Source organism: Megascapheus bottae, chromosome 14 (assembly GCF_031878675.1).
Source record: "Megascapheus bottae isolate mThoBot1 chromosome 14, mThoBot2.hap1, whole genome shotgun sequence".
NCBI lineage: Eukaryota > Metazoa > Chordata > Mammalia > Rodentia > Geomyidae > Megascapheus > Megascapheus bottae.
The window spans coordinates 38614656-38629259 of NC_143522.1; the positions used below are offsets into that span (position 1 = coordinate 38614656).

General features: G+C 35.2%; 1 protein-coding gene across 2 annotated transcripts in view; it reads left to right on the top strand.

Moving 5' to 3' along the window:
- Nucleotides 1-14604, top strand: part of Togaram1 (TOG array regulator of axonemal microtubules 1) — a 45595-nt gene that overhangs the window by 23212 nt on the left and 7779 nt on the right. The window contains exons 8-16 of one of the 2 annotated variants that reach the window (XM_090345027.1): nt 513-665; nt 5325-5420; nt 6349-6524; nt 7566-7713; nt 8571-8724; nt 11865-11970; nt 12252-12487; nt 12882-13040; nt 14068-14194. In XM_090345027.1, coding sequence (XP_090201153.1) covers nt 513-665; nt 5325-5420; nt 6349-6524; nt 7566-7713; nt 8571-8724; nt 11865-11970; nt 12252-12487; nt 12882-13040; nt 14068-14194 — 1355 coding nt within the window. The remainder of the gene's footprint in view (nt 1-512; nt 666-5324; nt 5421-6348; nt 6525-7565; nt 7714-8570; nt 8725-11864; nt 11971-12251; nt 12488-12881; nt 13041-14067; nt 14195-14604) is intronic. The other variant, XM_090345028.1, reaches the window with a different exon arrangement.

Genomic DNA, 14604 nt, shown 5'->3' on the forward strand with positions numbered 1-14604 from the left:
AAGAGAAAAAGGAATGAAGAAATCAGGACTCTTGGGCTAAAGTTTTAAATCCTGGATTTAAACTTTTTTTCTTTTTAAAGTTAAAAGTACTATTTAAACATTAAATTCTTTTATTTATCAGCCTATTCTCCAGCTTTGTCTGGAACTCCCTATGTAACCCAAGCTGGCCTCCAACTCTTCATCCTTCTACCTGAATGCTGGGATTACAGGTGTGTGCCACTATACCTGGCTTATACATATTTATCTTTTCAAACATTACATTTTATATTCACTAAAATTTTAAAGCCTCTTTTAAGAAATGACATAGTATAATATAAATTATTTTTATCCATTAGTAAGATAAAAAGGAACAACAAAATTGGATAAAGTTTTTAAAGTTACTATCATGTTAAATTTTTAAATATGTTACTAACCTTCTTACAAGGTTAGAAAGATAGATTTGGAGAGTAGATATGTGCCTATTATTTAACATTATCTAAATTATTCAAATAAACATGTATTTTATTTTATAGAGATTATAACATCCAATGTAACCATAATTGGTCAACGTATGAACTATGGGTTTGGATGTGGTGATTTTGAAGATGATAGGTCACATGACATTTCAACTAGTGCTTTAAAAATACAAAATAAGGAAAACCCAAGACATTATAAGCATAAAAAAGGTTAGTAAATTTCATGACAGATTAATTTTTAAGCTTTAATATTTCATAAGTTAGAATCTTTCCTAATTGTACCAATTAATAAAAGGTAGTAGAATTCTCAGATGTGAGGTTTTTCAACATACCTTCTTCTGTGCTGTTAATTTTTATAGAATAGAAGAATTCATAGGTTTGCGTGTTGGTTTAGGCAGACAATGCCTAAGACTGCCCATGAGTCAAACCTGGGAATCACTAAGACTTTTATCCCAAGGTCATGCACAGATACACAAAAACTAAAGATTTTTTAAAAAAAAGATTAGACATTCCACCACTAAAGTGGGGTTGAGGCAATCTGATTATGGCTGCACTTTAACTTTTTCTGTTAGGGAAAAGCAAAGTGATGTACACGATTTTTTTTGTTGTTTTTTGTTTTCTTGTGTTAGTGATGAAATCTAGGCCCTTTCCCATGTTCTGGTTAAGTGCTCTGCCACTAAGCTAAAAACAAGTAATTTTGAAGAGTATAAATAGGTAAATACACTAAATAAAAATTCCTGTAATTAAGTCTTGCAATCCAAAATCAGAGTTGTTGTTTTTGGCGATGGTGGTGGTGGTGGAGTGTATGTGTGTGTATAGGAGGCTCTGGTCATCAATAGCTAACTTTCTGGCCCAGTGTGGTGGATTGTACTTATAATCTCAGCAATTGGAAGGCTAAAGCAAGAGTATTACAAAAGATTTCACTACTTTGTAAGACCCTATCTTGAAGAGAAAAAACATCAACTTTTATATTTTTTTACTCTTGATTATCTTAAATCATGTATGTGTTGCCAATCAGGCAAGTTAAGATATGGATTTTTTTTTTTTTTGTAGAAGTTACCCAACTTGATGATGGGGCTTTTACTTGTGTTTTCATTTGTAAATTTCTTAAAAACTTATCTATGATATTATTCAGTATGTGTTCTTTGAGGCAGCAGAAAGTTTTTTGCATAAAAGAAAAAAATGAAGCCCGGTATGGTGGTTCACCCCTGTAATCCTAGCTACTCAGGAGGCTAAGATCTGAGGATTGAGGTTCAAAGCCAGCCTGGGCACAAAAGATCATGAGACTCTTATCTCTAGTTAACCACTAGAAAACTGGAAGTGGCCCTGTGGCCAAGCAGTAGAGAGTAGCCTTGAGTTGAAGAGCTCAGGTACAATGCCCAGGCCCTGGGTTAGGGTGGTAGCCTTGAGCTGAAGAGCTCAGGGACAAGCAGGCCCTGGGTTAGGGTGGTAGCTTTGCGCTAAAGAGCTCAAGGACAGCCCCCAAGCCAAGTCCAAGCCCCAGAGTCCAAGTTCCAAAGTCCAAGCTCCAGGACCGATGGGACAAAAAAATATATATAGTCTCTTATTTTCTTTCTCATGTAATAGAATTCAAAGCTGGATGCTAATGGCTAATTTCTAATCTTAGCTAGTTAGTATGAGGCTGAGATCTGAGGATCATGGGCAGGAAAATTCATGAGACTCTTATTGCCAGTTAACCACCCAAAACTGGAAGTGACCCATTGGCTTAAAGTGGTAGAGCACTGGTTTGAATAACAGAGCTCAAGGACAGCTCCTAGGCCCCAAGTTCAAACCCCATGACCGAGAAGAAGAAAAAAAAAGCAAAGACAAAATTATTTTTCTCAAGTAACTCATATGCTAGTAGTTCAATAGGTTCATTTTCTGGTAGGATCATCCATTTTGGATAGCAGAGTCATACATATTTACAATCATGTTTTTGTTTGATTTGTTTTGAGGTAATACTCAGGGCCTTAATCTCCATCCTTCTGCCTCACTTTGTGAGTGTTGGGCATATTGACATCTCTTGACCAGCATTTAGTTCTACTCCAGAAAATCAGTTTACCACCCTGGTTTCCAATTCTCAACCAAAGTCTTACTAGCTCTATCTCAGCAACAACTGCATGGGTTCAAAACCAAATTACCTTTCTCTCTATAACTGTTCCTTATATATGACATACTAGAGGATTAATTTTTTTGTTGTTGTTGGGCCGGGAGCATAGCCTGGTGGTAAAATGCTGGCCTAGCATGCACAAATCCCTGAGTTGGATTCCTTGGTACCACAGACACAGAAAAAGCCAGAATGGGCACTGTGGCTCAAGTAGCAGATCACTAGGCTTGAGAAAAAATGTTCAAGAACAGTGCCCAGGCCCTGAGTTCAAGCCCCAGGACTGGCAAAAAAAAAAAACAAAAACAAAAAAAAAAATACTTTGTTGTCATCTTTCTGTTATCTAAGTTCAGGCAGTGGTCCATCTTACCAGTTCTAACTGTATTTGTGATTTGGGCCTTCATTTACCTTTTCCCTAAACTTTGCTACATGATTTTTTCCTCCATTTCCCCCCCCCCCCCATTACATGTTCTGGTTAGCTAGCTGTGCATTTTTGTCTTTCTTGTGTGATGGTCCTGGGGCTTGAACTTAGAGCCTGGACATTATTCGCTGTGCTTTTGTGCTCAAGCCTAGTGCTCTGTCTTTTGATTCCCAGTTCTACTTCTGGCTTTTTGGTGGCTAATTGGACATAAGAGCCTCATAGGGCTGGGGGAGGGAAATAGGGACAAAAACATGAGAAAGAGTAGCAATGCTTATGAAGTAATGTACCTTCTATCTGGCGAATATAATGTAATCCTTCTATTAATTACAATAAAAATATTTTTTTTTAAAAGAGCCTCATAGACTTTCTAGCTCAGGTTAAACCATGAGCTTTAGACTTCAGCCTCCTGAGTATCTAGGATTGTACATGTGAGCTACCAACACCAACTCATATTATACTTTTTTTTGAGGGGGATGCTGGTATTGGGTGTTGAACTCAGGGCTTAGACACTGTCCTTAAGCTTTTGTGCTCAAGGCTAGCTCTCTACCATTTGAGTCACAGCTCCACTTCTAGCATTTTTGGTAGCTAATTGGAGAATAAGAGTCTCACAAATTTTGCTTCCTGGACTGGTTTTGAACTGTAATCCTCAGATTTCATCCTGCCAAATAACTAGGATTATAGGCATGAGCCACCTTCACGTGGCCATATTGTACTTTTGAAAAGAAACACTGCTAGTGTCTTCATTCTTTTTTTAGTCTGCTTTGTATAGAATTTTGCTCACTGACTATATATGAAAAGAAAAAAGGAATGGTGATGATCCAGTGATAATGAATAGTGTAATCACTCAAAATGTGGGAGATGGAGGAGGGTAAATATGATCAAAGTACCTTGTACTTGTATGCAAATGCCATGATAAAACCCAGGACTTTGAGGGCTTGAAAGCATTGGCTCAAGTATAGGGTTCCTCCCTAGCAGGTTCAAATCTGGGTTCAAACCCAATACCACCCAGCAATGAAACCTCCCACTGTTTGTAGATGGAATATATATTATTAATGAAAGATAACTATAAGTACAAAAATATCCTCAAATAAGTACAAAAATATCCTCAATAATGAGAGCAATGCTGAACAGAAGTGAAAGAATTACAAAAGAAGTATTGGAAATGCAATTCAAAGGGATTTATTTTGTAATAATTTGTAATTAGTTTTTAGTACCATACCCTCCCCTTCCCATTCCTCACCTCTATTGGCTCTTTGAACCTGTTCATTTTGTACATAATATCATAGAGACTAATGACTTGAGAAGGTAAGTGATAATGAATGGTTGAAATGCTGATAATTATGAATTAGTTTTTCTGTGTTTGAATGAATTAGACAGAAATATATTAGCATGTATGTGTACTTAAATATGTAAATATTTAAACATTTTTATATCAGAACTGATCCACTGAGCACTAAATGAAATTAACTGCTTTTCTAATTAGTCATCTCTTGATAACTCATGTGTAGATTTTGTTTGTGGACCACTGAGCAGATGTTTTCACTTACTGAGACAAATTTGACATCCCTTTACTACAGAATATTTGGGAGGGGGGCTCCTTAGTGTTTCCATTAGTGCTATAAGTGCATATTGTTGTTGATTATTCCAGGTCATACTGAAGAAATATGAAATGACAATCTACATATGCTTTGGGGATTTGTTGTTGTTGTTGTTTTGTTTTAATGTCTTCTATGTCACACAAGCCAGAATATCAGCCTTATAGGTTAGCAAACCAATTTGCTTAATTTTTTAAGTAAGTTGATCAAACTTACAAGAAGCAATGAACTGCTTTTTTCATAGACTTAAGTTATATTTTATTTTTCACTTTTCTACTTTGATACATCTAACATGTAATTTTTGAAAACTTATTCTGTGCCAAATACTCGTTCTAGAAAAGAATGTTAATCAAAACTAGAATTAAAATCTCATTCCTATATGGAGCTTACTGCCTAGTAGGAAAGAGAATAAGTAAGAAGTGAGAAATTGAGATGAAATTCAGTCTTGCATTGTTTTGGATGTCAAATCATTTCCTTCATGATTACCTTTTTGTACTCTGATTATCATTCTATATTTTCTTACCCTGCTATAGGTAAACTCTTTTAAGTAAAGAAAACTTTTCTCTTTAGTACCTGTTGTATGGAAGATTTCTGATTACCAGTATTTATTGAGTTAATTGACACACATGGTTAAATTATAACCTCTTTGTATGAACTAATCCTTCAATTTTAAAAGACTGTTATTATAGTATCTTAAATACTTATAGTAAGTAAACATTTGTTAAATGTGGAGTTTCTTTTTTTTTTAGGTTTTACAAAATCATCAAATTTACATCAGATTTCCAATTTTGATTTTACATCCACAAATGCTTTATCAGAGGACTCTGTAGTAGTTGTTGGAAAAGGTATTTCAAAGTCATTAACTTTTAAGTCGTATGTGTTCTTTACATATAAGTAAAGTTTATTTTTTAAGTTTAAAAAATTAGAAGTGATTACTTATGTTTGCATTTCAGTCCTCTAACATAATAAGAGAAGTATTATGTGACAGTCATAGTTGAGGTGCTTTTAAGATAGGTTTGAGTAGTTTAAATTCAAATGGTAGTTTTTACTTATCTTTAATAATTAACATAGCAATATGGAATTTATTATCTCCCATATTAAGACAAGTCAGAATGAACTCCTGTAACAAATATTGTAGGGGGATAAGGAAACTTTTGGACAACGTAACTGTAAATATCTTCTAAAATCAAATTAAATTAAATTTTTACTTAAAAATTATTTTGTGGTATACATTGAAAACAAGCATCTTTTTTTGTTCAATAGACTAGAAGAAAGTTTTTGGAAATTATCTCCAGCTTCTTGATAAACCCATTGGGTTAATTTAAGACTCTCCTAATTGGATCAGGTCTTTGGCTTTAGACTTTTTCTACTTTTTGGCTTGCAACCAGTAGTCACATTTTACACTTGTTTAACTCTGTACACAAATATCCTAGTATCATAGCATACCCTCTTTCCTTCCTGTCCATCCAAATCCATCATGTCTTCCAGTTCCTACTCAAATCAGTGCTTCTTGCAATGAATCTAAGTACTCAGCTCACACAAGCATTCCTATGAGCCTTTTTCTGATCATGATGCTTACAGCATATAGTTCCTACTCTTCATTTTGTTGCTTTTTTAGGGGATCTATTTTAGAATTATCTTGGTGGTTGTTCTTACTATATTGATTGCTTCTTTAATATAAGATAATTGCTTCTTTAATATAAGATAATTGTTTTAAACTCTTCAAAATAGCATCACATAAACACTGAGTATATGATGATTGGTTCATTGCAGGTGTATTTGGAAGTTCAAATTCAGCACCAGTTACTTGCAACCAACCCGTGATACCTCCTGCAGAAAATGGGGATACATTTTCAGTTAAGCAAAGTATTGACCCACCAACAGGAGTTTATGGAAGAGCAGTTCAACACAGTATTCCATCATATCTTGATGTTGAAAATGACAAAAATGTAAAGTTACTCACTTATCACTTGAAAAAATTTAAGCCAATAATATGTCTTTATATTAAACAATTAGATAGCAAAAAATTTTGATTAAACATTTAAAATTTTAAGTCTTATGCCTTTTATGCCAGCACTTTCAGATTGAGGCTAGCCTATTCTAAATAGCACACCTGTGTCTCAAACACACTGTCCTCCAAATATTTTAAAAATCTTAAGCTAGGCATGGTGGCTCATGCCTATAATCCTAGCTACTTAAGAGGCTGAGATCTGAGGATGGCAATTCAAAGCCAGCCTAAGTACTAAAGTCTGTGAGACTCTTATCTCCAATTAACCACCAGAAAACTGGAAGCGTAGGGTGGTAGCCTTGAGCTGAAGAGCTCAGGGACAATGCCCAAGCCCAGAGTTCAAGTTCCACAACCAACCAAAAAAAAAAATCTTCCCAACTTAATTGTAATATTTATTATTAATCATTTTAATAGTAGATGATTCCCACTAAGTTTGTTACTAGATAAATGCTTTATACATACATATACATTTATATGTATATATTAAAGTTTTCTAGGATACCTTCATGTTGTGGCAGGCTGATGTCCTCAGGTGTAATGATTTCATTGGATATTAGCACCCTACCTTCCTTTTAGATTTCAGGATTCTAAAGAATTTTAACAAATAGTTGGTTTTGTATAGTTTTACGTGTGTGTGTGTGTGTGTGTGTGTGTGTGTATGTATGTATGTATACCATTACTAGAGCTTGAACTAGAAATTGTCCCATAGCATTTTTGCTCAAAGTCGTCACTCTACCACTTGAGCTCCACTTCCAACTTTTTAGTGGTTAATTGGAGATAAGAGTCTAACAGACTTTTTTGGCCCAGCTGGCTTCAACTCTGCCTTCAGGTCTCAGCCTCCTGTGTAGGATTACAGGTGTGAGCCATTGGTGCCTAACTTGTATATAGATACTTAATGTACACATGTAGTTATCTGAGATGGGAATATTTTAAATGTCAAACTACTTGAATATTTTCTGGATATTTCAACTTTTTCATGCAGACCAAAGTTTCTATTTCAAAATCTACTTATGAAAAGATGAGACAAAAAAGGAAAGAAGAGAAAGATCTGTTTGATGTTAGAGACTATGAAAAGAAAGATCAGAATCCCTGGGATCGAATGAAACAAAATGAGAAAATGACAATCGAAAGTAAGTAGATTGGCTTTTTGGTGTGTTTTTTCTTTTTTCTTTTTGTCTAGTGATCATCCAAAAATGGAGTAATATGATTTCTTATATAGGAGTAAATATGGTTTCATTCACCATTATATATGATTAAGAATAGGCTATTTTGACCTATAAACTAAAATTTGCAGTACTCAGTATCTTCTATTATAAACTTTGATTTTCTCATTCTGCCATGCTCTTGTGACTTTGTCTTGAACATTCTAGTACAGTGACTGTTTACCTTCTATCCAAGGTAAACACACTTTACATCTGGAAACACTTAGCAAATGTCTGGTTATGGAAGAAACAAAACATTATTCTATACACAGTCTTAGGGTGTGTAATGGACCATTAACACTAAACCAACAGAAAATCAACTAGAGTTTTATATAGATGACATATATTTCATTTGTTAATTCTCAGTTACATAATAAAACAGACATCTAGCTACAAATTTTTATAGGATCATATTTTGTTCTTTTTTTGGTGGTGGGAGAGTAGTTTATTAGAGATGAGTCTAACAAAGTTTCTTGCTTGGGATGGCTTTGAACCTTGATCCTCAGATCCTGAGGATACTTAGCCTTCATAGTACATAGGCTAGCCAGTACCTACCTTGATTTTGTTCTTTATGTGGTACTCACATTTTTTTTTTTACCCGAGGAATTGAACCCAGTTTTGAATATAAATTGTACAGTTACAAATATCTTTGATTTGGATAATTCCTGAAGAATAAACTATACTGCCACTTTCTCTAAGAAATATTAATAAACCAGTAGTTGAAATAGCATTTGTAGTCTTATGTCAAGGTTTTCTCATCCTTTATTTAATATATTTTGTTTTAGGTGAAGCATCTTCTGGAGCCATTCCACAGTACAAAGAAAGGGTGACTTCTGTCACTCACAGTCCAGAAATAATAGATTCCCTGGAACTACGGCCATTTTCCAAACCAGAAATAGCACTAACAGAAGCCTTAAGGCTATTATCTGATGAAGATTGGTAAGTTAGCCATCCTTAACGCTAAATTCCAAGGGTTTCTGTGAAAAGAAAATTAGTTAAAAACCTTGCACTATGGGCTGGGAGTTTGGCCTAGTGGTAGACTGCTTACCTAGCATACACTAAGACTCAGATTCAACTCCTCAGTACCACATACATATCTATCCTTGAGAATGCCCAACGACAGTGCTCAGGTCCTGAATTCAAGGTCCAGGACTGAAAAAAAAATAAAACAAAACAAAACAGAAAAACCTTGCAATACATTTCCTATTAATAAAGATGATAAAAGGGATTATTTTTAGCTATTATGTCTATGAATCTTTTGAACTTATTAATGTAGATAAACTCTGGTCTACATATTAGTAGTTATATTACAACTTACAATAAAAGATCAAAATTATGTCTCATGAATTATGAAAACCTTTGCTATTAGAATACAGATCTCACTTAAAACTACAAATAATAGGATTTGTAATAGACATTTACTATAGGGAAAATAGACTTGAATTTTGCAATAGGTGTCATATGCCTTCATATTTTAGTTGTCAGTTGTATAATAGAACAGGTGTATCTACATATTTATACAAAATGAAGACATTTTTTCCAAGTCTTTTTCTAAAACGTAACTATAACCTTTCTGGAAATGCTTTTCCTTCCATTGCTATAACAGCCACCTGGCCAGTACCTTCAGTAACTCAGGATGGCGAAAAAATTGGCAACATTTATCCTACCACTTTCAACTGAAACAGCCATATGGTATCTTTGTCTCATGTTCTTCTCTGTTTCTATCTCTCTTAATCCCATTCTACATCTCCTCATCAAATTTGCCTCTGATGGCTCATGCCTATAATCCTAGCTACTCTGGAAGTTGAGATCTGAGGATCAAGGTTCAAAGCCAGCCCCGGGTACAAAAGGACCTGAGACTCTCATCTCCAATTAACCTCTAGAAAATAGGAAGTAGGGCTTGGCTCAAGGGTAAGACAGTAGTCTTGAGCTGAAGAGCTCAGGGACAACACCCAGGCCCAGGGGTAAGGTGGTAGCCTTGAGTGGAAGAGCTCAGGGTCAGTGCCCAGGCTGAGTTGAAGCCCCACGACCCCCCCCCCAAAAAAAAAATAGAAGATACTTGAGAAAAAGATATGGGAAATGGACTTTGTATATAAACTAAACTAACAATGTCTCAAATTAATGTTTACAGCAAAAAAGTTTTCACATTAAAATTATGCTTTTCATATTTTTTCTCCATGTTTTTACACGGTTAAAGAAGAAAAAAATTAAAAGCCCTAAAAATCTTCATTCTTTTTTTGAGGGGCCAAATACTCATTTTTCCCTAAATTTGCTAATCTGTGGAACCTTTTTTTTTGTCCTCCCAGCCCTTGGGCAGGAACTTAGATTCTGGGTACTGTTCTTGAACACTTTTTGCTCAAGGCTAGCGCTCGCTCTTCCACTTGATCCACAGCACCACTTCAGGCTTTCTACGTATGTGGTACCTAGGAATTGAATCCAGGTCTTCGTGCATGCTAGGCAAACGCTCTACCAAACTCCTGGCCCCAAGTATCTGAAATATTTTTAAATACGTTGTCCATAGGACAACTGGCTCAGCTCTCCCTTATAATATCTCCATTTTGATCTTTTCATGATGATGTTAGTTTAAGACTTGCTGACTCTCTTTCTCAGGTGGAGGGCAAGTGAGGCTTATAGTTTATCCATCGTCTCTAAACCATACTGTTCTTTTCATAGAACCCTTGAGACTGGCTAAAATCATAGTCCTCATCACCTATGTCAATGCCCCAAGTAAAACAGGGTTTTTTAAGTTTTCTCAGTTGGGTTCCTCCCATTTCTTTCACCAATCCTCTGTGATTCTAGGGTCCAGATAATTGAGTTTCGAGGTTCCCAAGGTAATTTGTTTATTCTCCTCTTTATCTGGTGTGAACTTTAAGCTTTATCAACTAACTGCTTATCCATTCTCTGTACAGCCACTTTCCTTGACTCTACTACCTTCTTGTTCTTTGCATCCTTCATGACTTTGGCATCAGCCTTAGCACTTTTCAGGTCCTTCTGAGTATCTGCAAGTTGGGCTTTCTTGGCATCAATCTAAGGCTGCAAGTTCATCATGGTTTTTGGTGTTGCCCTCTGATGGATAAAAGAATTGCACCAGCTTTATTGGTACAGTTATAAGAAAGAATCTTTGCTGGGACATTCTCATCAGGGGCTATCTTTTAGCTGCTGCTATAGGGTGATGGAAACATTTCATGTGTAGAATACCTTAGCCGTCAAGCCTTCCATGAGATCTTGAGGATGCTTTTTTAGAATTCCAGTACTGAGTCTATCAAAAAGATTACCCCCCAGCTACTTGTTCTCCATCAATGCAACTTTTTTTTTTTATTAGATTGGCATTGTGCCTTGAAGCCACAACTTTTTACATTTTCATGCTACATATTTTTATTGTTCTCTTTTCCTTTTTCTGTGCCTTCTTTTGGATTATTTGTATACTATTAAGTAATTACATAGTATTATATTTCTGGAAATAATTTTATACTTTTTCTTTATGTTATTGTTATAGGGTGTAAAATATATGTCTTTTAACTTCTCAGCTCAGCTTCAAATATAATTTTACCAATTCACATTAGATGTAAGAACAGTAGACTTAAAATAGTAGACATTTTGGGGCCGGGAGTTTGGCCTAGTGGTTAAAGTGTTTGCCTAGCATGCATGAAGACCCGGGTTCGATTCCTTGGTACCACATACATAGAAAAAAAAGCCTGAAGTGGTGCTGAGGCTCAAGTGGTAGAGCTCTAACCTTGAGAAAATCCAAGGACAGTGCTCAGGCCCTGAGCTCAAGCCCAGGACTGGCATAAAAAAAAAAAAAGTAGACATTTTAATATCCTTATTACTCTTGCTGCATCCAGTAAGAATATACATAAATATGTAATATATTGTTCTCATTTTTTTTCTTGTACCTATTATTTATCTTGTTTTCTGCAGAGCTGATGGTGAAACCTAGGGGCTTGTTTATAAGAGACATGCTGTTGTGTTATTTCTAGAAAAAAATTTAAAGTGTGGTACATTCTGTTCCCATTGTTCTTTATGCCTTTTTGTAAGTGAATTTCATCTGGTTTCATTGTATAATTTCTTTTATTCCATAGGGAGAAGAAAATTGAGGGACTGAATTTTATTAGATGTTTAGCTGCTTTTCATTCTGAAATATTGAGCACAAAGTTGCATGAAACAAATTTTGCAGTAGTTCAAGAGGTAAACTTACTTTTCAGACAATTTATAGATTTTTCTAAAACAGATTGCATTCACTTTTTTTACGCAGCTCTTTATTATGTAATATCAGTGTACTTACTTATATGAAAAGTAGCCCAGGTCTTCTTTTGTGACAATTAAAAAATCATTAGATGTTGACTTTTAGGATGTAAGATAATACATAATCAGATATATTTTTTAATACAAAACAAATTTCAAACTCACAATTACCGATTTTTTTGCAGAATATCAACAAAATACATGTTTTGAAAAATGTTTTTTAGGTGAAAAATTTACGCTCTGGAGTTTCTCGCGCTGCTGTGGTCTGTTTAAGTGATCTTTTCACTTATCTCAAAAAGAGTATGGATCAAGAACTGGATACTGCAGTAAAGGTTTTGTTACACAAAGCTGGAGAATCAAACACCTTTATAAGAGAAGACGTTGACAAGGCATTAAGAGCTATGGTTAATAACGTAACTCCTGCACGTGCAGTCATCTCTCTTATCAATGGAGGACAAAGGTAATGTTGACAATAATCTTGAGATATCCTTAAGTAAAAAAGGAAACTGTTTGCAGTTGTGCATCTGTGGAAGCTGGGGGTAAGAGGTTGTTTCAGTTTAATTTCAGTCAAAAAATCTTTTAATAGTTCTTACCTGATAAAGATCATACTACTTGCAGAGCATAAAAAAGAATACTGTTATTCTAATGCTTTTTACATTCATGGATTCAGAACAAAGTAAATGTTACAGACTGAGTTTTGTGTTGTACTTCTTGGTGTTGGATAGTTAATACAAAAACTTCATCATCTTAGTCTCCCCGGGTAACTTATGGGGTGCTGTTTGATCACTAAACTTTAGATAAATCTTTGGAAAGCACTTCATATCCCAACTCTAAATGGTCATGTCCCCTTGTAGCCATTTACACATTGCAGTACGAAGATGTGCAGCCCAGCATTTATCAGATGTGGTAGAATTTATGGAACCTGAACGAATTCTGTCTGGGACAAAGGATATGGCTGAACGTTTGTTACCAGCTGCTGCTAAATTTGCTCAAGATAGCTCACAAGAAACCAGGTAAATACCTATTAAAAATATTTGTGATGTCTGTGAACATAAGAACTTAGAAACAGAAATAACAGTTAAACGGAAATGAACATTTTTCTAGGTGGAATCCCAAGGAATGTTATTTACCAATTTGCCAATGTTCTTGAAGGACTGGATAGTGAATTCCCCAAATACTACATGCTTCTGAGATTACAGGTGTGAGCCACCTGAGTGACCAAAATTTTAGATTTAGTAAGAGACCTAGGTTAAATTCCTAGTCTTATGGACTGTCATGAAGCACATGACTTAAATTTTATTGTTCTGTTTCCCTATCTGTAAAATTGGGAAGACTGGGCCATACAATCATTACTATTGAATATAGGCAGGTGCTAGTGGCTCACACCTATAATCCTAGCTACTCAGAAGCTGAGATCTGAGGACTGTGTTTTCAGAGCCAGCCAGGGCAGAAAAGTCCCTGTGAGACCCTTATTTCTAATTAGCCACTCAAAAACTGGAAGTAGTACCATGGATCAAGTGGTAGAATGCTAGCCTTCAGCACAAAGAAGCTCAGGGACAGCACCCAAGCCTGAGTTCAAGCCCCACAACCAGTCCTTCCTCCCCCCCCAGAAAAAAACTAAAAGGGAAGAATTCACAAATAGAGGACATAGGAGTGTGTAAGTTAGGCTAGAACACCTGGACAATAACTGCAGCGAAAGTCCAGTGGGTAAAGAGCCAAGGATGATGATAAACACTTAACTCATGGCTGTACCAAATTCTGCCCTTGAATATAGATACTGGCGTGCTAGTTGAGCCTCTCTGTTCTCCCTGTGACATATGGCTGAAGCGGGCAAATGGGAGAACTAGAGTGTATTCTCTAGTACATTTAATTTAACCACATTTCAGTGACATAACATAGGAATTGTAATCTTGGTGCTTATTTTCTATTTCATTTTCTGTTTTTTAAATTTTCAGTTCATTTCCTATAGGAAAAAATACATTTAAGAACAAAAACTTTAATATATGTAAGATTATTTACGTATTTCTTAAATATCCATAGGTATTATGGTCGAAAAATGCTTTTTCTCATGATGTGTCATCCTAACTTTGAAAAAATGCTTGAAAAGTATGTCCCATCTAAAGATTTGCCATATATTAAGGAATCTGTTAAAAACTTGCGGCAAAAGGTATGCTAATAACACTTACTTATAAGCAATTTGAAAAAACAAAGTTTATTTTCTAAGTAAGGTACAGAGCAGAAATAATTGTATCTTGGATTACTTTTTTGTTGCTCACTTGAAATACATCTACATTAGCATCAATTGCACTAAGTCAACAGACATATAGTGTTGGGTTTCAAATAAAATGTTAATTGTTTATGAACATCCACACCTAAGATACAGTACAATGTCTTTTGTAAGACTTGAGTTTGAATATCAATTCTGATATAGATACTCGTTATCTAGTCTTTGCTTTGGTATACTTAGTCTCTTTTACTATTAGAACTCAGAATATTTATAGGAAGCTCCTTTTGAAGATAGGTGTTGTATGTTATTGTTCTTATAGTTAATAAAGGTTCAGTAATAGCTATGAAGTG